This window comes from Salvelinus namaycush, chromosome 8, assembly GCF_016432855.1.
Source record: "Salvelinus namaycush isolate Seneca chromosome 8, SaNama_1.0, whole genome shotgun sequence".
Lineage (NCBI taxonomy): Eukaryota > Metazoa > Chordata > Actinopteri > Salmoniformes > Salmonidae > Salvelinus > Salvelinus namaycush.
The window spans coordinates 19,072,454-19,095,637 of NC_052314.1; the positions used below are offsets into that span (position 1 = coordinate 19,072,454).

General features: G+C 46.1%; 2 protein-coding genes and 1 pseudogene across 2 annotated transcripts in view; 1 reads left to right on the plus strand and 2 right to left on the minus strand.

Moving 5' to 3' along the window:
- The window catches only part of LOC120052057, a 37,717-nt pseudogene extending 33,569 nt beyond the window's left edge, over positions 1-4,148 (plus strand).
- Positions 4,149-14,363: 10,215 nt separating this feature from the next.
- LOC120052483 (phosphatidylinositol N-acetylglucosaminyltransferase subunit C-like) lies at positions 14,364-17,478 on the minus strand. Its single transcript, XM_038999419.1, has 3 exons — positions 17,421-17,478; positions 15,691-15,933; positions 14,364-15,489 (listed from the first exon to the last, which is right to left on the minus strand). The coding sequence occupies exons 2-3, from the start codon at positions 15,928-15,930 to the stop codon at positions 14,761-14,763; spliced, it is 969 nt and encodes a 322-aa protein (XP_038855347.1). The 5' UTR covers positions 15,931-15,933; positions 17,421-17,478; the 3' UTR covers positions 14,364-14,760.
- Positions 17,479-20,516: 3,038 nt separating this feature from the next.
- Positions 20,517-23,184, minus strand: part of LOC120052058 (SUN domain-containing ossification factor-like) — a 32,706-nt gene continuing 30,038 nt past the window's right edge. The window contains exon 19 of the mRNA XM_038998919.1: positions 20,517-23,028. Coding sequence (XP_038854847.1) covers positions 22,555-23,028 — 474 coding nt within the window. The 3' untranslated portion in view covers positions 20,517-22,554. The remainder of the gene's footprint in view (positions 23,029-23,184) is intronic.

Genomic DNA, 23,184 nt, shown 5'->3' on the forward strand with positions numbered 1-23,184 from the left:
AAAAAGTGTCTCTGGATTGTCCATGAGGAGCTTCTCTTTGTACTCTTTCTATGCCTTGTCATTTTTTTTATGTCCAAGGGATATTGTACTGTGGTGACCTCTGCACAGAGGGAAGCCATGGAGCAGGGGGTCAAAGATGCTTCTGCATTTGGGTGGGGGAGGAACTCTGCTGCCATTGTTTGGCTCAGGGGCTTCACACCTCTTACTTCACACTTCAGTGGTTATTAATGTTGCAGCCAGGTCTGTTCTTCAAGATTGGTAGCCTTTTAACTTAGCATTCAGTCTTTAGAAAGTTAAACATCTAGAAATTATTGTAATGTTCTTTTCATTCTGGGCTTTCGAAGTAGCTTCCGACTGAACATTACTTACTCAGTTCCAGGTTGGATGATATTTTCGGGTTTCTTTTGTGCTTCTTTTGCTGGTTTGTCAGATAGTTTGCTGGTTAGTCCTTGGCAGTAAGAATCCTTGGTAATAAAACTCCTTCCAGAATCCTTCCAGGTAATTTGTCCAAGATCAGGTTGTAGGTTTTGAGTTTTGATTTGGAGTGAAGGTTATGTTGTGGAGGGTAGTATCCAATTTTATACAACCCTAAATCTATATTTTTGTAAAATGCAGCAATATTCAGGAGCTCATCTGCTCATGACCTCTCTAGAACTCTCACTCTTTCCCTCCCTCCCTCACTCTCTCTCCTGTGCCAGGTTGATAAGGAGAGTAATAGTTCTAGTGATAGTTTCTCTATGGACCTTCAGTTGGAGCGTCAAGTAGAGACCATCCGGGAACCTGGTGGACACCTTTATGAACATCGTTTACAAAGCCATTAGAGACTTCGTGCCCAAGACCGTCATGCACCTCATGGTCAACAACGTAAGTCTGTGTCTGTCCGGCGGTCTCCCCTCATAACTCTCTGTTGGTGAAGGAATATATAATCTCTTTCTCCTCTCTCCATAGGTAAAGGAGTACATCAGTATTGACCTCCTGGTGCAGCTCTACTCTTTAACAGAGAAGTGTGTGTTGATGGATGAGTATCCAGAGCAGGAGCAGAGGAGAGAGGAGGTGCTGAGGACTCACGCTGCCTTGAAGGAGGCGCTGGCCATCATCGGAGACATCTCCACCTGCTCTACTCCTCTACCTCCTCCTGTTGACTCCTTCTGGCTGCATGGAGCCCCTGCGACCAGCCGCAGGTAACACACACAGACACACACACACACACACATGGGTGCACACACATCATAACGCTAACCACCTTCCCTCAGGTCTCACAGTAATACAGCTCTAGCTCCTAAGCATATAGCCTCTGCTCCCAGAGCCCCACCAGAGGCCCCACCTCATTGACGTTAGTCTCCTCCGTGCTGCACCTCATCTTCATGGACCACCCAGCAACAACGCTGATACCAACCAGTCTCCACCAGGCGGACTTATCAGATTTCCCCCCAATGTACCCAGGTAATGTACCCAGGTAACCATGACGGCGATGTTCGGGGCAGCAGGTAGCCTAGTGGTTAGAGTGTTGGGCCGGTAACCTAAAGGTCACTAGTTCGAATCCCCGAGCTGACAAGGTGAAAAATCGTTCCGTTGAGCAGAGCACTTAACCCTAATTGCTCCAGGGATGCTGTTGATAATGGCAGACCGTGACCCCACTCTCTGAGGTTGTCTCGGGGAGTTGGGATATGTAAAAAACACATTTCCAATTCCCAAATGTGTATTAATACACACTTCTACATACAGTTGAAGTCAGAAGTTTACATACACTTAGGTTGGAGTCATTAAAACTCGTTTTTCAACCACTCCACAAATTTCTTGTTAACAAACTATAGTTTTGGCAAGTCGGTTAGGACATCTACTTTGTGCAATTGTTTACAGACAGATTATTTCACTTATAATTCACTGTATCACAATTCCAGTGGGTCAGAAGTTTACAAAAGTTGACTGTGCCTTTAAACAGCTTGGAAAATTCCAGAAAATGATGTCATGGCTTTAGAAGCTTCTGATAGGCTAATTGACATAATTTGAGTCAATTGGAGGTGTACCTGTGGATGTATTTCAAGGCTTACCTTCAAACTCAGTACCTCTTTGCTTGACATCATGAGAAAATCAAAAGAAATCAGCCAAGACCTCAGAAAAAAAGTTGTAGACCTCCACAAGTCTGGTTCATCATTGGGAACAATTTCCAAACTCCTGAAGGTACCAAGTTCATCTGTACAAACAATAGTACACAAGTATAAACACCATGGGACCACGCAGCCGTCATACCGCTCAGGAAGGAAATGCATTCTGTCTCCTAGAGATGAACGTACTTTGGTGTGAAAAGTGCAAATCAATCATAGAACAACAGCAAAGGACATTGTGAAGATGCTGGAGGAAACAGGTACAAACATATCTATATCCACAGTAAAACGAGTCCTATATCGACATAACCTGAAAGGCCGCTCAGCAAGGAAGAAGCCACTGCTCCCAAACCGCCATAAAAAAGCCAGACTACGGTTTGCAACTGCACATGGGGACAAAGATTGTACTTTTTGGAGAAATGTCCTCTGGTCTGATGAAACAAAAATAGAACTGTTTGGCCATAATGACCATCGTTATGTTTGGAGGAAAAAGGGGGAGGCTTCCAAGCTGAAGAACACCATCCCAACCGTGAAGCACAGGGGTGGCAGCATCATGTTGTGGAGGTGCTTTGCTGCAGGAGGGACTGGTGCACCTCACAAAATAGATGGCGGCATGAGGAAGGGAAATTATGTGGACATATTGAAGCAACATCTCAAGACATCAGTCAGGAAGTTAAAGCTTGGTTGCAAATGGGTCTTCCAAATGGACAATGACCCCAAGCATACTTCCAAAATTGTGGCAAAATGGCTTAAGGACAACAAAGTCAAGGTATTGGAGTGGCCATCACAAAGCCCTGACCTCAAGCCTATAGAAAATTTGTGGGCAGAACTGAAAAAGCGTGTGCGAGGAAGGAGGCCTACAAACCTGACTCCGTTACACCAGCTCTGTCAGGAGGAATGGGCCAAAATGCACCTACCCGAAACATTTGACCCAAGTTAAACAATTTAAAGGCAATGCTACCAAATACTAATTGAGTGTATGTAAACTTCTGACCCACTGGGAATGTGATGAAAGAAATAAAAGCTGAAAGAAATCTTTCTCTCTACTATTATTCTGACATTTCACATTCTCAAAATAAAGTGGTGATCCTAACTGACCTAAGACAGGGGATTTTTACTAGGATTTAATGTCAGGAATTGTGAAACTGAGTTTAAATGTATTTGGCTAAGGTGTATGTAAACTTCCGACTTCAACTGTATGTGAAATAGGACAAATATAAGCACCCACCTTATTATTATTGAAGTTCAACTTGATTTATTTGCTATTTGTTGGAATTCTTTAATGCTGTGGTACTTGAAGCATGCACACAGGCACGCACGCACACACACACACACAGCTAAACATTGGGCTGCAGAGAGAGAGGTTATTTGAGCTGGGGTGGGGGTCTGTTGGAAAATGTGTTTTTCATTTATTTCCTATCAACCCCAGTATACAGACCCTTTGTATTTCTCACCTCTCTCTCTCTCCATCTCAACCTTTCTCCTGCCTTGGATTTGTGTGACCGCTTTCCATTTTTCCTAATGCAATATCTTTCTCCCGCTCTTCTTCTTCTCTTCCTCCACTCATTCCTCTCCTGCTTTTGGGCTGTACATTTTTTTTCTCCCCCCTAATTTCCTCTCCAACCATTATTTTGGGCCTCACCCATCATCCCTCTTTCCTTCTCAAGCCCCTCCCTAACTCTCCCTCCATAACTCACCCTCTCTTTTTCTCTACCTCTATCCCAGGAAAAGTACAAGCCCTTTTCTCTTATTTCACATCACAGGAACACTCTGCCAGCACACACACACACACACCACAAGATTCCTTTGTCTCTACAGGGATCTTTCCTGGTCAGTATTAGCAGGAATGCTCACTATTTCTCAACTGGATTTTCCTCCAGAGTGCACACTATGCTTTAGGAGATCTACGGTGTATTGTTTTTTGTAAATAATTTATAGTACTGTAATACTTTAAAATACATCATTGTGTGTGTGTGTGTGTCCTGTATTAATGGTTTCTCCTCTCTGTCCCTCTCCAGGAGGCAACCCCGGCTGTCCCCATGAAACCATCGCACTGACCTCCTCCCCTCAACACAACCCTGCCTCTGATAGGCTGTACGATGGAGTTGTCCTATCAATCAGATGGATTATTTCAACTAATTCCCCAAATCGTAGACCTATCCCCAAAGCACTTTTATTCCCTACATTCCAGACACTTTCATAGATCTGAAATGATTGGATAGGTGTAATCATTGTGGTGATAATTCCTTTTAGTCTATCATAGGGAAAGGTGGAGCAATCACCATATTGATAATTTCAACCCAATCCATTCAGGTGAAGGGCCATTCCAAACTCAAATATCCAGCTACCATTTTGCCTGAGACTTTTACCCAGAGCTTGTCAATGAGCTGTCTAATCTGTATTATACACTGGGTGGTTCGAGCCCTAAATGCTGATTGGTTGATAGCCGTGGTATATCAGACCGTATACCATGGGTTTGACAAAACATTTATTTTTACCGCTCTAATTACGTTGGTAACCAGTTTATAATAGCAGAAAGACACTTTGGAGGTTTGCGGTATATGGCCAATATACCACGGCTAAGGGCTGTATTCAGGCACTCCGCGCTGCGTCGTTTGTAAGAATAGCCCTTAGCCATGGTATATTGGCCATATACCACAACCCTTCGTGTCTTATTGCTTATATAGAGCCCTCTCCTTACCTTCTCTCCATCTGTCTCCTTCCCTCTCAACTCCCCCCCCCTCAACTCCCCCAACCCACCAACAATTCTGAAATGTCCATCCCCAATTACAACATTTCCATCAAGATAGAACTGCTAAAGGGGGTGGAATTGCAATCTACTGTAAAGTTCTGTCATACTATCCAGGTCTATGCCCAAACAGTTTGAGCTTCTACTTTTAAAGATCCATCTCTCAAGAAATAAGTCCCTCACCGTTGCCACTTGTTATAGTCCCCCCTCAGCTCCCAGCTGTGCCCTGGACACCATATGTGAATGGATTGCCCCCCATCTATCGTCAGGGTTCGTACTGCTAGGTGACCTAAATTGGGATATGCTTAACACCCCGGCCATCCTACAATCTAAGCTAGATGCCCTCAATCTCACACAAATTATCAAGGAACCTACCAGGTACAACCCCAAATCCGTAAACATGGGCATCCTCATAAGATATCATCCTGACCAACTTGCTCTCTAAATACACCTCTGCAGTTTTCAACCAGGATCTAATTTCCTGCGTCCATTGGGGGTCCGCGGTCAAACGACCACCCCTCATCACTGTCAAACGCTCTCTAAAACACTTCTGCGAGCAGGCCTTTCTAATCGACCTGGCCCGGGTATCCTGGAAGGATATTGACCTCATTCCGTCAGTAGAGGATGCCTGGTTGTTCTTTGAAAGTGCTTTCCTCACCATCTTAAATAAGCATGCCGCTTTCAAAAACAATTTGAACTAAGAACAGATATAGCCCTTGGTTCACTCCAGACTTGACTGCCCTTGACCAGCACAAAAACATCCTGTGGCGTACTGCACTAGCATCGAATAGTCCCCGCGATATGCAACTTTTCATGGAAGTCAGGAACCAACATACACAGTCAGTTAGGAAAGCAAAGGCTAGCTTTTTCAAACTGAAATTTGCATCCTGCAGCACTAATTCCAAAAAGTTTTGGGACACTGTAAAGAGAATAAGAGCACCTCCTCCCTGCTACCCACTGCACTGAGACTAGGAAACACTGTCACCACCGATAAATCCACGATAATTAAGAATTTCAATAAGCATTTCTCTACAGCTGGCCATGCTGTCCACCTGGCTACCAAAAAACCCGGCCAACATCTCTGCACCCCCCGCAGCAACTGGCCCAAGCCCCCCCGCTTCTCCTTCACCCAAATCCAGACAGCTGATGTTCTGAAAGAGCTGCAAAATCTGGATCCCTACAAATCAACTGGGCTAGACAATCTGGACCCTCTCTTCCTAAAATTATCCACCGCCATTGTTGCAACCCTTATTACTAGTCTGTTCAACCTCTCTTTCGTATCGTCTGAGATTCCTAAAGATTGGAAAGCGGCCACGGTCATCCCCCTCTTCAAAGGGGGAGAGACTCTAGACCCAAACTGTTAGACCTATATCAATCCTGCCCTGCCTTTCTAAAGTCTTCAAAAGCCAAGTGAACAAACAGATCACTGACCATTTCGAATACCACCGTACCTTCTCCGCTAGGCAATCCGGTTTCTGAGCTGGTCACGGGTGTACCTCAGCCACGCTCAAGGTCCTAAACGATATCATAACCGCCATCGATAAAAGACAGTACTGTACAGCCGTCTCCATCGACCTGGCCAAGGCTTTTGACTCTGTCAATCACTGTTTTCTTATCGGCAGACTCAACAGCCTGGTTTCTCTAATGACTGCCTTGCCTGGTTCACTAACTACTTCTCAGATAGAGTTCAGTATGTCAAATCGGAGGGCCTGTTGTCCGGACCTCTGGCAGTCTCTATGGGGGTGCCACAGGGTTCAATTCTCGGGCCGACCCTTTTCTCTGTATATAACAATGATGCCGCTCTTGCTGCGGGTAATTCTTTGATCCACCTCTATGCAGACAACACCATTCTGTATACATCTGGCCTTTCTTTGGACACTGTGTTAACAAACTTCCAAACGAGCTTCAACGCCATACAACACTCCTTCTGTGGCCTCCAACTGCTCTTAAATGCTATTAAAACGAAATGCATGCTCTTCAACCGATCGCTGCCCGCACCCGCCCGCCTGACTAGCATCACTACTCTGGACGGTTCTGACTTATAATATGTGGACAACTATAAATACCTAGGTGTCTGGCTAGGTGTCTCCTTCCAGACTCATATTAAGCATCTCCAATCCAAAATGAAATCTAGAATCAGCTTCCTATTTCGCAACAAAGCATCCTTCACTCATGCTACCAAACATACCATCGTAAAACTGACTATCCTACCGATCCTTGACTTCGGCGATGTCATTTACAAAATAGCCTCCAACACTCTACTCAGCAAACTGGATGTAGTCTATCACAGTGCCATCCGTTTTGTCACCAAAGCCCCATATACTACCCACCACTGCGACCTGTATGCTCTCTTTGGCTGGTCCTCGCTACATATTCGTCACCAAACCCACTGGCTCCAGTGTCTTTGCTAGGTAAAGCTTCGCCTTATCTCAGCTCACTGGTCACCATAGCAACACCCACCCGTAGCACGCACTCCAGCAAGTATATTTCACTGGTCATCCCCAAAGCCAACACCTCTTTTGGCCGCCTTTCCTTCCAGTTTTCTGCTGCCAATGACTGGAACGAATTGCAAAAATCACTGAGGTTGGAGACTTATATCTCCCTCACTAACTTTAAGCGTCAGCTGTCAGAGCAGCTTACCGATCGCTGCAGCTGTACACAGCCCATCTGTAAATAGCCCATCCAACCAACTACCTACCTACCTACCTACCTACCTCATCCCCATTTTTGTTTTTCTGCTCTTTTGCACACCAGTATTTCTACTTGCACATCCTCATCTGCACATATCACTCCAGTGTAAATTGCTAAATTGTAATTACTTTGCCACTATTGGCGTATTTATTGCCTTACCTCCTTACTTCATTTGCACACACTGTGTCACGTTCCTGACCTTATTTTCCTTTGTTTAACTTTGTTTAGTTGGTCAGGACGTGAGCTGGGTGGGTAGTCTATGTTATGCGTTTCTATGTGGGGTTAAATGTGTTTTTTTTTTATTTTATTTATCCATTATTTTACCAGGTAAGTTGACTGAGAACACCTTCTCATTTGCAGCAACGACCTGGGGAATAGTTACAGGGGAGAGGAGGGGATGAATGAGCCAATTGTAAACTGGGGATTATTAGGTGACCGTGATGGTTGAGGGCCAGATTGGGAATTTAGCCAGGACACCGGGGTTAACACCCCTACTCTTACGATAAGTGCCATGGGATCTTTAATGACCTCAGAGAGTCAGGACACCCGTTTAACGTCCCATCCGAAAGACGGCACCCTACACAGAGCAGTGTCCCCAATCACTGCCCTGGGGCATTGGGATCTTTGTTTAGACCAGAGGAAAGAGTGCCTCCTACTGGCCCTCCAACACCACTTCCAGCAGCATCTGGTCTCCCATCCAGGGCCTGACCAGGACCAACCCTGCTTAGCTTCAGAAGCAAGCCAGCAGTGGTATGCAGGGTGGTATGCTGCTGTGTTGCCTGATATGGTTCTCAATTAGAGGCAGGTGTTTGACGTTTCCTCTGATTGAGAACCATATTAAGGTAGGCTGTTCTCACTGTTTGTTTGTGGGTGATTGTTCCTGTGTCTGTATGCACCACACGGGACTGTTTCGTGTTTTCGTTCGTTTGTGTAATCTGTACCTGTTCGTGCGTTCTTTGTGTATATGTAAGTTCTCTAGTTCAGGTCTGTCTACGTCGTTTGTTTTTTTGTAGTTTGTTTAAGAGTTTTACCGTCTTCGTCTGTCTGTAAATAAATTCATTATGTCTTCATTCAACGCTGCGTTTTGGTCCGACCCTTACTCCTCCTCCTCATCCGAGGAGGAGGCATTAGACAGCCGTTACAGAATCACCCACCAACAAAGGACCAAGCGGCGTGGGAGAAAGCAACAGCGATCGCAGGATTCATGGACATGGGAGGAAATATTGGACGGAAAAGGTCCATGGGCACAGCCAGGAGAATATCGCCGCCCTCGTGAAGAGCTGGAGGCAGCTAAAGCCGAGAGGCGGTGGTATGAGGAGGCAGCACGGAAGCGAGGCTGGAAACCTGTGAGTCAAGCCCAAAAATTTCTTGGGGGGAGGCTACAAGGGAGTGTGGCGAAGTCAGGTAGGAGACCTGCGCCAACTCCCCGAGCTTACCGTGGAGAGCGAGAGTACGGGCAGACACCGTGTTATGCGGTAGAGCGCACGGTGTCTCCTGTACGTGTGCATAGCCCGGTGCGGGTTATTCCACCTCCCCGCACTGGCAGGGCTAGATTGAGTATTGAGCCGGATGTCATGAAGCCGGCCCAACGCATCTGGCCACCAGTGTGTCTCCTCGGGCCGGCATACATGGCACCAGCCTTACGCATGGTGTCCCCGGTTCGCATACACAGCCCAGTGCGGGTTATTCCACCTCCCCGCACTGGTCGGGCGACGGGGAGCATACAACCAGGTAAGGTTGGGCAGGCTCAGTGCTCAAGGGAGCCAGTACGCCTGCATGGTCCGGTATATCCGGCGCCACGTCCCCGCCCCAGCCCAGTACCACCAGTGCCGGCACCACGCACCAAGCCTCCTGTGCGTCTCCAGAGCCCTGTTCCTCCTCCACGCACTAGCCCTATGGTGCGTGTCTCCTGCCCATTACCACCAGTGCCTACACCACGCACTAAGCCTCCTGTGCGCCTCCAGAGTCCTGTGCGTCCTGTTGCTGCTCCCCGCACTAGCCTGAAGGTGCGTGTCCTTAGCCCGGTACCTCCAGTTCCGGCACCACGCCCCAGGCCTACAGTGCGCCTCAGCCGGCCAGAGTCTGCCGTCTGCCCAGCGGCGCCTGAACTGCCCGTCTGCCCAACGGCGCCTGAACTGCCCGTCTGCCCAACGGCGCCTGAACTGCCCGTCTGCCCAACGGCATCTGAGCTGTCCGTCTGCCAAGCGCCGCATGAACTGCCCGTCTGTACTGAGCCTTCAAAGCCGCCCGTCTGTACTGAGCCTGCAAAGCCGCCCGTCTGTACTGAGCCTTCAAAGCCGCCCGTCTGTACTGAGCCTTCAAAGCCGCCCGTCTGTCATGAGCCGCTAGAGCCGTCCGCCAGACAGGAGCCGCTAGAGCCGTCCGCCAGACAGGAGCCGCTAGAGCCTTCCGCCAGACAGGAGCAGCCAGAGCCTTCCGCCAGACAGGAGCAGCCAGAGCCTTCCGCCAGACAGGAGCAGCCAGAGCCTTCCGCCAGACAGGAGCAGCCAGAGCCTTCCGCCAGACAGGAGCAGCCAGAGCCTTCCGCCAGACAGGAGCAGCCAGAGCCGCCAGCCAGCCATGAGCAGCCAGAGCCGCCAGCCAGCCATGAGCAGCCAGAGCCGCCAGCCAGCCATGAGCAGCCAGAGCCGCCAGCCAGCCATGAGCAGCCAGAGCCGCCAGCCAGCCATGAGCAGCCAGAGCCGCCAGCCAGCCATGAGCAGCCAGAGCCGCCAGCCAGCCATGAGCAGCCAGAGCCGCCAGCCAGCCATGAGCAGCCAGAGCCAGCCAGCCAGGATCCGCCAGAGCCAGCCAGCCAGGATCCGCCAGAGCCAGCCAGCCAGGATCCGCCAGAGCCAGCCAGCCAGGATCCGCCAGAGCCAGCCAGCCAGGATCCACCAGCCAGTCCGGAGCTGCCCCTCAGTCCGGAGCTGCCCCTCATTCCGGTGTTGCCCCTCATTCCGGTGTTGCCCCTTAGTCGGGTGCTGCTCCTTAATCCAGTGGGGTTAATTTGGAGGGTGGCCATTTGGAGGAGGCTACGGAAGCGGGGATTGACTATGGTGGGGTGGGGACCACGTCCGGAGCCGGAGCCGCCACCGTGGACAGATGCCCACCCAGACCCTCCCCTTGAGGTTCAGTTATGCGGCCGGAGTCCGCATCTTGGGGGGGGGGGGGGTACTGTCACGTTCCTGACCTTATTTTCCTTTGTTTAACTTTGTTTAGTTGGTCAGGACCTGAGCTGGGTGGGTAGTCTATGCTATGTGTTTCTATGTGGGGTTAAATGTGTTGCCTGATATGGTTCTCAATTAGAGGCAGGTGTTTGACGTTTCCTCTGATTGAGAACCATATTAAGGTAGGCTGTTCTCACTGTTTGTTTGTGGGTGATTGTTCCTGTGTCTGTGTCTGTATGCACCACACGGGACTGTTTCGTGTTTTCGTTCGTTTGTGTAGTCTGTACCTGTTTGTGCGTTCTTCGTGTATATGTAAGTTCTCTAGTTCAGGTCTGTCTACGTCGTTTGTTGTTTTGTAGTTTGTTTAAGAGTTTTACCGTCTTCGTCTGTCTGTAAATAAATTCATTATGTCTTCATTCAACGCTGCGTTTTGGTCCGACCCTTACTCCTCCTCCTCATCCGAGGAGGAGGCATTAGACAGCCGTTACACACTGTATACTGATATTTCTATTGTGTTATTGACTGTATTGACTGTTTGTTTATCCCATGTGTAACTCTGTGTTGTTGTTTTTGTCGCACTGCTTTGCTTTACCTTGGCCAGGTCGCAGTTGTAAATGAGAATTTGTTCTCAACTGGCCTACCTGGTTAAATAAAGGTGAAATACATAAATAAATAAAAAATATATATTTTTTACCTGTCTGCTAGTGAGAACCAAGGTGGCCTTGTGACTGTTTTGTACAAATGGAAATGTCTACAAATGTTGGAATGCTTGTGCTTTGTGTAAGTACAAACCACTTATGGTTTTAAATAAACAGGGTTTTAATTTTCTAGAACATTTGAAATATTTGAAATAGGCTAGGAATGGTAAGTCTATTAACTTCTTGTTACATTATACTTGAGTCCTGCCGTGAACCCCTTTATAGATGCATTTGATCTTTCCAAAAATTATCAAACAATTCCACTCAGCATGCCAACATAGGGACAGAATCTTATGAAATATAGCCACGCTTTTATCAGTGTACAAAGCCATCCAGCATTGAAATGTCACCCTTTCATTTGCCAGTAGATGGTATTACATTGAGATAGGGTCACTTTAACTTTACCTACATGTACAGTTGAAGTCGGAAGTTTACATTCACTTAGGTTGGAGTCATTAAAACTCGTTTTACAACCACTCCACAAATTTCTTGTTAACAAACTATAGTTTTGGCAAGTCGGTGAGGACATCTACTTGGTGCATGACACAAGTAATTTTTCCAACAATTGTTTACAGACAGATTATTTCACGTATAACTCACTGTATCACAATTCCAGTGGGTCAGAAGTTAACATACACTAGGTTGACTGTGCCTTTAAATAGCTTGGAAAATTCCAGAAAACGGTGTCATGGCTTTAGAAGCTTCTGATAGGCTAATTGACATAATTTGAGTCAATTGGAGGGGTACCTGTGGATGTATTTCAAGGCCTACCTTCAAACTCAGTGCCTCTTTGATTGACATCATGGGAAAATCAAAAGAAATCAGCCAAGACCTAGCATTGCCTGTAAATTGTTTAAAAACAAGTGAAACAATTTAAAGGCAATGCTACCAAATACTAATTGAGCTGAAAATAAATTATTATCTCTACTATTATTCTGACATGTCACATTCTTAAAATAAAGTGGTGATCCTAACTGACCTAAGACCGGGAATTTTTACTCTGATTAAATGTCAGGAATTGTGAAAAACTGAGTTTAAATGTATTTGACTAAGGTGTATGTAAAGGTGTATCTGGTGTTTGACCAGATACAATACTATTTCACAGGTAACGAATTTCAGCATGCTTATAGGGAAGGACACTGAACAAGCACAGCACTTGCACAAATGACTGATGATTGGCTGAGAGAAATTGATAAAATGATTGTGGGGGCTGTCTTGTTAGACTTCAGTGCAGCTTTTGACATTGTCGATCATAGTCTGATGGAAAAACGTATGTGTTATGGCTTTACACCCCCTGCTATAATGTGGATAAAGAGTTACTTGTCTAACAGAACACAGAGGGTGTTCTTTAATGGAAGCCTCTCAAATAAAATCCTGTTAGAATCAGGAATTCCCCAGGGTAGCTGTTTAGGCCCCTTGCTTTTTAAAATTTTTACTAACGACATGCTACTGACTTTGAGTAAAGCCAGAGTATCTATGTATGCGGATGACACAACACTATACATGTCAGCTACTACAGCGCCTGAAATGACTGCAACACTCAACAAAGAGCTGCAGTTAGTTTCAGAGTGGGTGGCAAGGAATAAGTTAGCTCTAAATATTTCTGAAACTAAAAGCATTGTATTAGGAACAAAACACTCACTAAACCCTAAACCTCAACTAAATCTTGTAATAAATAATGTGGAAATTGAGCAAGCAGACACTCTGACTAAACTGCTTTGAGTAACCCTAAATTATAAACTGTCATGGTCAAAACATTGATGCAGTAGTAGCTAAGATGGGGAGAAGTCTGTCTATAATAAAGCGATGCGCTGCCTTTTTAACAACACTATCAACAAGGCAGGTCCTACAGGCCTTAGTTTTGTCGCATCTTGACTACTGTTCAGTCGTGTGGTCAGGTGCCACAAAAAAGGACTTATGAAAATTGCAATTGGCTCAGAACAGGGCAGCACGGCTGCCTCTTGGATGTACACAGAGCTAATATTAAAAATATGCATGTCAATCTCTCCTGGCTGAAAGTGGAGGAGAGATTGACTTCATCACTACTTTTATTTATGAGAGATATTGACATGTTGAATGCACCGAGCAGTCTGTCTAAACTACTGGCACACAGCTCGAACACCCATGCATAGCCCACAAGACATGCCACAAGAGGTCTCTTCACAGTCCCCAAGTCCGGAACAGAATATGGGAGGCACACAGTACTAGATAGAGCCATGACTACATGGAACTCTATTCCACATCAAGTAACTGACTCAAGCAGTAAAATTAGATTTTTTTTAAATCCGTATGGAACAGCAGGGACTGTGAAGCAACACAAACAGTCACATGCATATACACACACACACACATGGATTTAGTACTGTAGATATGCGGTAGTGGTGGAATAGGGGCCTGAGGGCACAGTGTGTTGTGAAATCTGTGAATGTATTGTAATGTAAAAAAAATAAAAATAGAAATTGCCTTAATTTTGCTGGACCCCAGGAAGAGTAGCTGCTGCTCTGGCAGCAGCTAATGGGGATCCATAATAAATACAAATACAAACTCACCATGGAGCCATAAGACCGACCGCAGCACCAACCACGCCAGGCCCCTGAAAGGGGATGCTGACATCAAGTGGATTTAGTACGGTACTGCAGACATGTAGCTCGTGTTTCCCAACGCCAGTCCTCCAGTACCCCCAACAGTACACATTTTTGTTGTAGCCGTGGACAAGCACACCTGATTCAACTAATTATCAAGCCGTGAAGGAGTTGAATCAGGCGAGTTAGTCTGAACCTACAACAAAAATGTGTGCTTTTGGGGGTACTGGAGGAGGGAAATAAACAGCAACAGGTCTCCTTTTTTGTTGTTGAGTTGATGCATGACTTGAACGTTTCCCCACTTGTGAAGCTGAATAGGTTTAATTAAATCATTTCCACTTACCAATAACAGGAATAAATATAGCTGATACGATCATAAACAAAATAACTTTATTTTTCCAAAACTGCATTTAACACCTGACCGTACAACAAAGGTTAAAATCATTACAGGTTGAATACTTCCTATTTCATTCAACATGGTCACAATCTACCATGCCTCAGAGCCCTTGGTTACTAGACACACGTTTAGAAGTTGTATAAAAGTGGTGGAATCTGAGAAAAGCGTCTACAGTAGGCAGCAAAGAGCTTCAGTTCCCTGCTGACAAACCATATTGTTCTGTTAAAATAGGAGCAACAGCTTTCTATAAAGTGTTTTCAAGGTTGCCACTCATCCTACCAGTCTGGTACTGGTAAGGGACAGACCCTTACCGTCCTCAGTGGATAACGGCGTGGGTGGCTTGGCCCCCCAATCCTCTCCTTTACCCATCAATGTAGAAAGTGTGTTAGATCCTCTCGTATCTCCGCTTCATCCCAGGGTCCCTGGATGTTATCTTTGTCACTCTGCAGTCGGATCAACAGCAGAGGACACAGCAGGGTCACAGTCCCCAACAGTGCAGCCAACAGCACAGCCCCCCCAGGCCACAGAGAACCCAGCCCCGCCACCCCACACACACCCACCAGCACACACACACACCCAAACACCCACGGGGCACAATCTCTCAGCCGCTGCAGCAGGCAAGGCCATAGGGCAAACACTAACAGGGCCCAGCAGAGCATGGTGAAGGTATGAAGGGAGGAGGGAGAGGAGGGAGAGGAGGAAGAGGAGGAAGAGGAGGAAGAGTCCAGGCCACCGGAGGTGTGCAGGTCCCCGGGGAGGCGCGAGGCTAGGCAGACAGAGGCGAACAGGGCAGCGTTGAGAGAGAGGCTCCCAGGGGGAGAAGGTTGGGCGTAGGGGAAGGCCACCAGGTGGGCCAGCAGCATCAGGGCTGTCATGGCGTACACTGTGTCTGTACAAACTGACTCTGTTAAAGTCCTGAGGACAGGAGAGAACCCAAAAGTGAAGGAGAGGAAGATAGAGGCACTCTGCAGGTCAGACCAACGTGTACGGTGATGGTTGTCTGAATCTCCCCGCGGAGCCAGTGCTTGGTAGAGTCCATAGCCCAGCAGGGCACAGAGCAGGCCGGTCCACAGCAGCGTGGAAGGGGAGAGCAGGCCCTGGAGGGAGAAGAGAGGGGTTAGACTTTATAGAACTAATGTGACACAGGCGTTTAAAACTGAATGACAATGTATTCCCCAATAAAGTTCACAACTTTTGACTAGAGTCCGAGCTATGTGACTAACACTATATTGCCCTGGTCAAAACATTAGTGCACTGTGGAGAATATGGTGTCAGAGCTTCACCCTAAGGTCTCTTACCTGCTCCATGTACAACCAGAGAGTGAGGAAAAGAGCCACACAGGAGATCTGCTGAGCCACCAGTCCTGCCTCCTGCACCACGGCCCAGTAGCGATACTGGTGGAGGCCCTCGTTCCTCCTGAGCTCCTCCAGGAAGCGGCGGTCCACATAGTTATCAGGGAAGGGTTGACGTTCCCATAGAACTTTCCTCCAGGGCACTGCTGGGCCTGGGGCTTCCCCTGACCCACTGTCTGCCCCCATCAACTGGACACAAACACCAAAACCATAGGCAAATTATGAAACACATAGATCACATAGCTTGACGCACATCTCATTGCAAATTGATGGGCATTAATATGGAGTTGGTCCCCCCCCCCTTTGCTGCCATAACAGCATCCACTCTTCTGGGAAGGCTTTCCACTAGATGTTGGAACATTGCTGTGGGGACTTGCTTCCATTCAGCCACAAGAGCATTAGTGAGGTCGGGAACTAATTTTGGGCAATTAGGACTGGCTCGCAGTCGGCGTTACAATTCATCCCAAAGGTGTTCGATGGGGTTGAGGTCAGGGCTCTGTGCAGGCCAGGCAAATTCTTCCACACCGATCTCGACAAACCTTTTCTGTATGGACCTCGCTTTGTGCACAGGGGTATTGTCATGATGAAACAGGATTGGGCCTTTCCCAAACTGTTGCCACAAAGTTGGAAGCACAGAATTGTCCAGAATGTCATTGTATGCTGTAGCGTTAAGATTTCCCTTCAATGGAACAAAGGGGACTAGCCCAAACCATGAAAAACAGACCCAGACCATTATTCCTCCTCCACCAAACTTTACAGTTGGCACTATGTATTGGGGCAGGTAGAATTTATCCTGGCATCTGCCAAACCACAGATTCGTCTGTCGGATTGCCAGATGGTGAAGCGTGATCGCTCCAGAGAATGCATTTCCACTGCTCCAGAGTCCAATGGCGGCGAACTTTACACCACTCCAGCCGACACTTGGCATTGCACATGGTGAGCTTAGGCTTGTGTGTGGCTGCTCGCCCACGGAAACCCATTTCATGAAGCTCACGACGAACAGTTACTGTGATGACGTTGATTTCAGGGGCAATTTTAAACTATTTTTTTTGTTGGAAAGGTGGCATCCTATGACGGTGCCACGATGAAAGTCACTGAGCTCTTCAGTAAGGCCATTCTACTGCCAATGTTTGTCTATGGAGATTGCATGGCATTGTGCTCGGTTTTATACACCTGTCAGCAACGGGTGTGGCTGAAATAGCCAAATCCAGTCATTTGAAGGGGTGTGTTCGACAGGATGAAAACTGGTAATGTTTCATGGGTAAATTGTGACAGACTGATCTACAAATAATGAGTTATTTATGGAAGGTGATTTGTAGATCAGTCAGTCGGTAGTCGCCCGCAATGTCGTACAAGCCAACTATGATACTCATTACATAGTGTCTTTCATCTGTCAAAACAAACAAACTATAGACATGGGTAGAGAAATTGGTACCAACGTTTCAGAACACAACATTATCACATAATTTATGACAAGCACTGCCAGGCTTGTCTTGAAAGCGGATTATGGTTGTTAGCTTGCCAGTTAGCTAGCTAAAGCGGCTAACGTAGCCGGCTTAGCTCTGATATTATTGCTACTAGTTGTCATTCAACAGAACCATCCTGAAAATATACCACAAACCCTGTTACATTTTCGTTATAACTACTTATTTCGGTAAGAGATGTTCTGATTTTACCTGCAAGGGACTAAGCTGGACAGCTCTGAAGCAGGCAAGAACACTAAGTACTTCCGGGTTACGGATTTTTCTGGAATCCTTCAGAATAAAAGTTCCGTCCTGTATACTTTGTAAATCAAATCAAATGTTATATCACATGCGCCGAATACAACAGGTGTAGTAGACCTTACAGTGAAATGCTTACGTACAAGCCCTTAACCAACAATGCATTTTGAAGAAAATACCTAAAAGTAAGAGATAACAAATGATTAAAGAGCAGTAGAAAATAACAGCGGGGATATATACAGGGGTACAGGAAGCTTGGCCCCAGTGATCTACTGGGCCGTACGAATGAAACATGAGGGAGAAAATGACGGACAATGTGCAATATTAGATTATATACTAGTTATCATAAAAAGAATAAGCGTATTTCTATATAATCTGATTTATACATTTTTTAAAGCCTGAATGGACAATGTTTAGTGTGTGTACGCCTATGATTTATTGCACCATACAATTTTCTGTACATCGTCTCGCAGTAAAAAGGGTGTCCGTTGCTGCTCATTTTACAGGCTTTAAAGTGTGGCCAATCAACTTTAATTCATAAAACTCTATGCACAAGGACTACTTTGAACAATTTCCACTGACATTTTTACCAATACACATTTACTTGAACAGTGCAGATGCAAAGTTTGGTAATAGACTGATGGCACAAACAGCCCAAACCATCATTCTGTTACCAAATTTTGCATCAGTGGAAATTTTTAAATGTATTCCTTGTGCAGTTTTATTTTTTTTGCTTTGCAATCATTTGTTTTTGTTTCACATACATTTTAATGTGAAAAATCTGAGTCTCATTATCACTCCATTACTGTGGAATTTCCCATATATTTTCTTCCCAGTCCCTTTCTGAACCATTTCCTCCTTTTCCCCTCTCATCCCATCTGTCCCTCATTCATCCATCCATCCCCCATCTCTTGTGCTCTGCTCCCATGCATCCTGTGTATAGCAAATGTCTCCAGTCCAATGGTGGAACAGTGCAGAGGGATACCTCTGAGCCCCTCCAGAACACAACAGTCAGCTCCTCCTGAAGGTTATTTTTGGCCCAAAACCAAAAGACATGTGGGTCAAATAAGTTGGATTGTTTAATTTACACACCAATAGGCTTTATGTATTTGTAAAAAGCAGGATTTGATCAATTATTTCCTAGCTGTTAACAGTTCATGTTTTATAGTGCTTGTGCTGATCACTGTTCTACCAGAAGATGGTGAAGTGGCGCTACTCAACACAGCAGGAGTCCGTAGAGAAGAAATAAGGTTCCTCTGATCCTAGATCTGTGCAACCTTTACCTAGGACCAGTCACATGAACAAATGCAGACTCCAAAACAGTCAAGTGAAAGACAAAAGGTTTTATTTAGAAATTCACAGTTTCTAATGGCACTACATCTTTGTAGTTACACTCACGCTCCTGTTGCACAATACTATGCAGCTCTTCCTCAGAGTACTCACAGTGAGAGGAAAGAGAAAGAAAGAGGGAGGCATGGACAAAAAGCACTTGAGACAGGGTTTAGTGTAGAAAAACAAAAAGGCATGAAGGTAGTAATAATAACAGTGCACACTGAGCCCCAGGGGTCACCAAGGACACTGTTAAATTAGGGCTTTGCAGAGTCTCTCACATGCATGTCAAGAGAAAACACTCTCACAGTGAAACAAACACTCACAGTGAAACACTTGCATGCATGCATACACACAAGTATAATATCATACACATTCAAAAAAGGAAGCAAAACAATGAGGGTCATGATTAGCTGGGTATGGAACACTTCTTCAGATAAATTTTTGCGTTCCAAACCCTTTCCCAACATTCCCTTTATTAAATTCCTCCTCTGAAAACCACTACCTGCCTACGAGGTGGGGTGAATGTACAGTAATGAACAACAAATGAATGAATGAATGACAGCTAGTAAGGAAAGTAGAGGTGGCCAGTTAAAGGAGCCATTCATGGTAAAGGGAAGAGAAGTGGTTTTAAATTAAAAGAACTCTTGCCACAGTGTCTGAACCCTGACCTGTGTAGGGGTTAGAGGTCAGGGTGTAGAGAGGGTAGAGTAGGGGACCTGGGAGTCTGGTCTGTAGCGGTAAACTATAGAGGGAGTGTGTAGTGTTAATTTGGTTTTATGGTATTCCAGTGTCTCTTTCTCAGTCAACAACCAACCCAACTCAGAGGCCATCAGATCACACCCACACTATACACAGGCCTACTACACAGATATATAGTACACAGAGATGGGATTTTTCACATTTCCCCCTTTGCCGTGCCAATCACATCCTTGCACAGACACAGAACCAATGACTTCAAACATTTCTTCTCTTTTAACTTAATCTTCCCAAAGGACTCTGAACAACTAAGGAAGCAGACCCACACCCTCTGATTTGTGAGGTGTGGCTGGTTCATATGGAATATTATTCTGTTTTATACGATCCAGCAACAGTTATTACTGGGGCTGATATCGTTACGGCCCTCAGTACCCTGATAGAGGTCTAGTTAAGAGAGGTTTGTGTGTGTGTGTGTGAGAGAGACAGTGGAGGTGACTCAAAACCACAGAAATATAAAAAGGTGAACACCTTGTTGTCGCTATATCTTTGTAAAAACAAATATTAGTCACAAAAGAGGTGAACACCTGAGCCAACGTGTTAAATAGTGTGTCGGGCAGCCAGTGGAAAAATCATACAGTATGCGACAGTACCATGGTATGTATGTACAATATATGTACATCAGAGGCTGGTGGGAGGAGCTATAGGAGGATGGGCTCTTTGTAATGGCTGGAATTTAATAAATGGAATGAGTCAAATGTGGTTTCTTTGTGTTTGATACCGTTCCATTAATTCCATTTAATGGTGGGAGGAGCTATTATTTGACCCACTAGGCTACCTGGGGTGGCAGGTAGCCTAGTGGTTAGAGCGATGGACTAGTAACCGAAAGGTTGCAAGATCGAATCCCCGAGCGGACAAGGTTAAAATCTGTCGTTCTGCCCCTGAACAAGGCAGTTAAACCCACTGTTCCTAGGCCGTCATTGAAAATAAGACTTTGTTCTTAACTGACTTGCCTAGTTAAATAAAATGTTTTTTTTTGCCATTACAACGAGCCAGTCTTCCTATAGCTCCTCCCACCAGCCTCCTCTGATGTACATGTACCTTTGTGTGTGTGTATATGCGTTTTAATTGCAACCATTATTATTGTCTGTACCGTGTGTGTGCCCCTGGGCTACAGTATGTGGGGGTTGCTGTGAGGCCAGGACATAAATAGATAAATAAAACTGGCCTCACAGAGTCCTCAATAGGACCTCAGGGGATCTGCTCTCAAAGTGAAGTTACCCCTAGACACTGTTCTAAGATCAGTATTGCATTGTTGATTCAAATGGTGAACATGAGGAATTGGGGGAGGGAAAGCTGATCTTAGATCAGTAACTAAAGGCAACTTCTACCCACAGAGTGAGGGTGTGGGCTGTGACATCTTCAGACTGAACTGTTCCCAACAACAACTAGAATATCACACAACACTCAGTTCTCAGCATGGCTCATATACAGCTCAATATAAAAACACAACCCAACTAACTGACTGGGTTCTGGCTGCAGAGACTACCTGCCACAATGTGCAAAAACAACCAGCCTATAAAAAGTCCAGCAGCTAAGCCTCAAATTTGAGGGGAATTGTTGATTTTGTGATAAAAGCACCACATTTCGCACACAGCTAGAACAAGTCCAAAGAAGTGTTTTTTTTTAGCTATAATGCCATCACAGATGTTTTGTATTACCACCCTGGCAGCATTTCCAAAATGGCCACCAACCAGCCCCATGGAGCCATATTGGACAGGAGTTACATGGCCATATCTCCATAAATAATAGGTACATAATGGATGGCTTAAAATGTTTGAGGGGGTCTGTAGAATACAATAGAATGGCCCAAGTATACCAGTTATATCTGATCTTTAAAATGTATGCAGAGATGTGTTGAAAATGTGCCCAAAAATCTACCCAAATTACTGACTCTTGAATATACTTCATCCTAATTTTCCGTTTTTTACCAGTACAAAATCCCTTTTCTCTTAGCTGGCTTTGTGTGTGTGTGTGTGTGTGTGTGTGTGTGTGTGTGTGTGTGTATTTTGGGCCCAGCCCATACAACTTTCAGAGGTCTTACTGGAGAGACAAGCTGCTATGTAAACTAGTTCAATAGTTAGAGCTTCTTCCTTAGTATCACAGCTGGATAAACATGGCTAGCCGCTAGAGACACAGAGACATGAACACACACACACACACACACACACACACACACACACACACACACACACACACACACACACACACACACACACACACAGTGCATCTTCATTCAGCTCTGCTGGTTGTGTTAGGTTAGACTGCATGAGAGGGCGAGACAGAGGGCCTGTGTTGTGTGAAAGGTTAACACCCCAGTCCCATATGAACAACAACTGCAGTAGTGTTAGCTAGCTCTGAACAATACACAGAGAATGAACAGAATGTGGAAATGGAGGACAGGAGAAAGGAGGGGGGGATGGGTTAGAGAAGTAACTAGTCCTGCTGCACAGTTCTCTCATTGCGACACATTTCATACTTACAGCTTCATACTCTACTTTCACAGGCCCCAGGAGAGGCAGGGGGCTCCGGTAGAAGCTCTACCCAGCCAGCCCTTCTCCTCTCTGGGCACAGGGCTGTAGTACAAGCCCCTGACGCCTAGGTCTTATGGAGCAATGTGCTTGTCCAGTAGGAACAGGTCACCCATGTTTGAATGTCTGTTTTCTTATAACACTCCAAAGCATTACAGTTTTTCTCTCCGAAAAGAAAAAGAACAATACTTTTGAATTTATTATTTTTTCCATTGGTGAAAGCTTTCGAATGGACAGTAAAGGCACATGACCGTTAAATGGTCTCTGATTTGTGGGGAGGGTGGCTGTTGATGGGCAACTAATGTCATGGTTTCCGAGTTCCACTGTGGGCCAGGGTGCTCATGGGAGAAGTGGTTCAGAGATGTGGCCATTTTGGGGCGAGACCACACCCCTTCACACCTCCCTAACCAAGTCTGCTACCAGGGTGCGTGTGTGTGTGTGTCTATGAGTCAGTCTGAAGTGTGCGTTTGTGATTAGACATGCCCTGTGACGGCCGTGGGGCCTATAGTCCCCACGCTGATCTCCTTGTTTCCCTTGATCAGCTGCTGCAGGCTGGGCAGAGAGTTCATAGCCCCCCCTGTCTGTCTGGAGGATAACTGCAGCTCCACTTGACGAGACCTCTGACGCTTCGCTGACCTCTTCTTAGAGGGAGGGAGGGAGGGGAGGCAGAGTGGGACGGGGAGGGCAGCATGGCCGTTAAACATGCACGGGGGGGAGGAGAGGGGCGGGCCACGGCTGATGTAGGACTCCTCAGAGTGGGGGGAGGAGCTACCGCTGCTGCTCTCTGAGGGGAAGTGGAGCTCCTTACAGGAGATGTCTTCTAAAATTGGAGGAGGTAGTGGGGGAGGGGGAGTCACGGAGTGGGGGAGGCCGTTGCATTTGAGTGCCCCGTCAGCCACTGGGGAAGAGGGAGCTGATAATGCTGCCTTCAGTTTACATCGTTTATTCTGAGAGAGAGAGAGAGAGAGAGAGAGAGAGAGGGAGGGATGGAGAGATTGATAAATACAGAGTACAGGGCAAACCGCAGTTGTAAAAATATGTTAAGTCATGTTAACCACCTCTATACCAGACACACTGCACAGTTATAACCAAACTAGACAGAC

Coding starts and splice junctions, on each gene's coding strand:
- LOC120052483 (XM_038999419.1), bottom strand. CDS start 15,930: ATGGGGGCAGACAGTGGGTCAGGGGAAGCCCCAGGCCCAGCAGTGCCC. Junction 15,490..15,690: donor TCTGGTTGTACATGGAGCAG/GTAAGAGACCTT, acceptor TTCTCCCTCCAG/GGCCTGCTCTCCCCTTCCAC.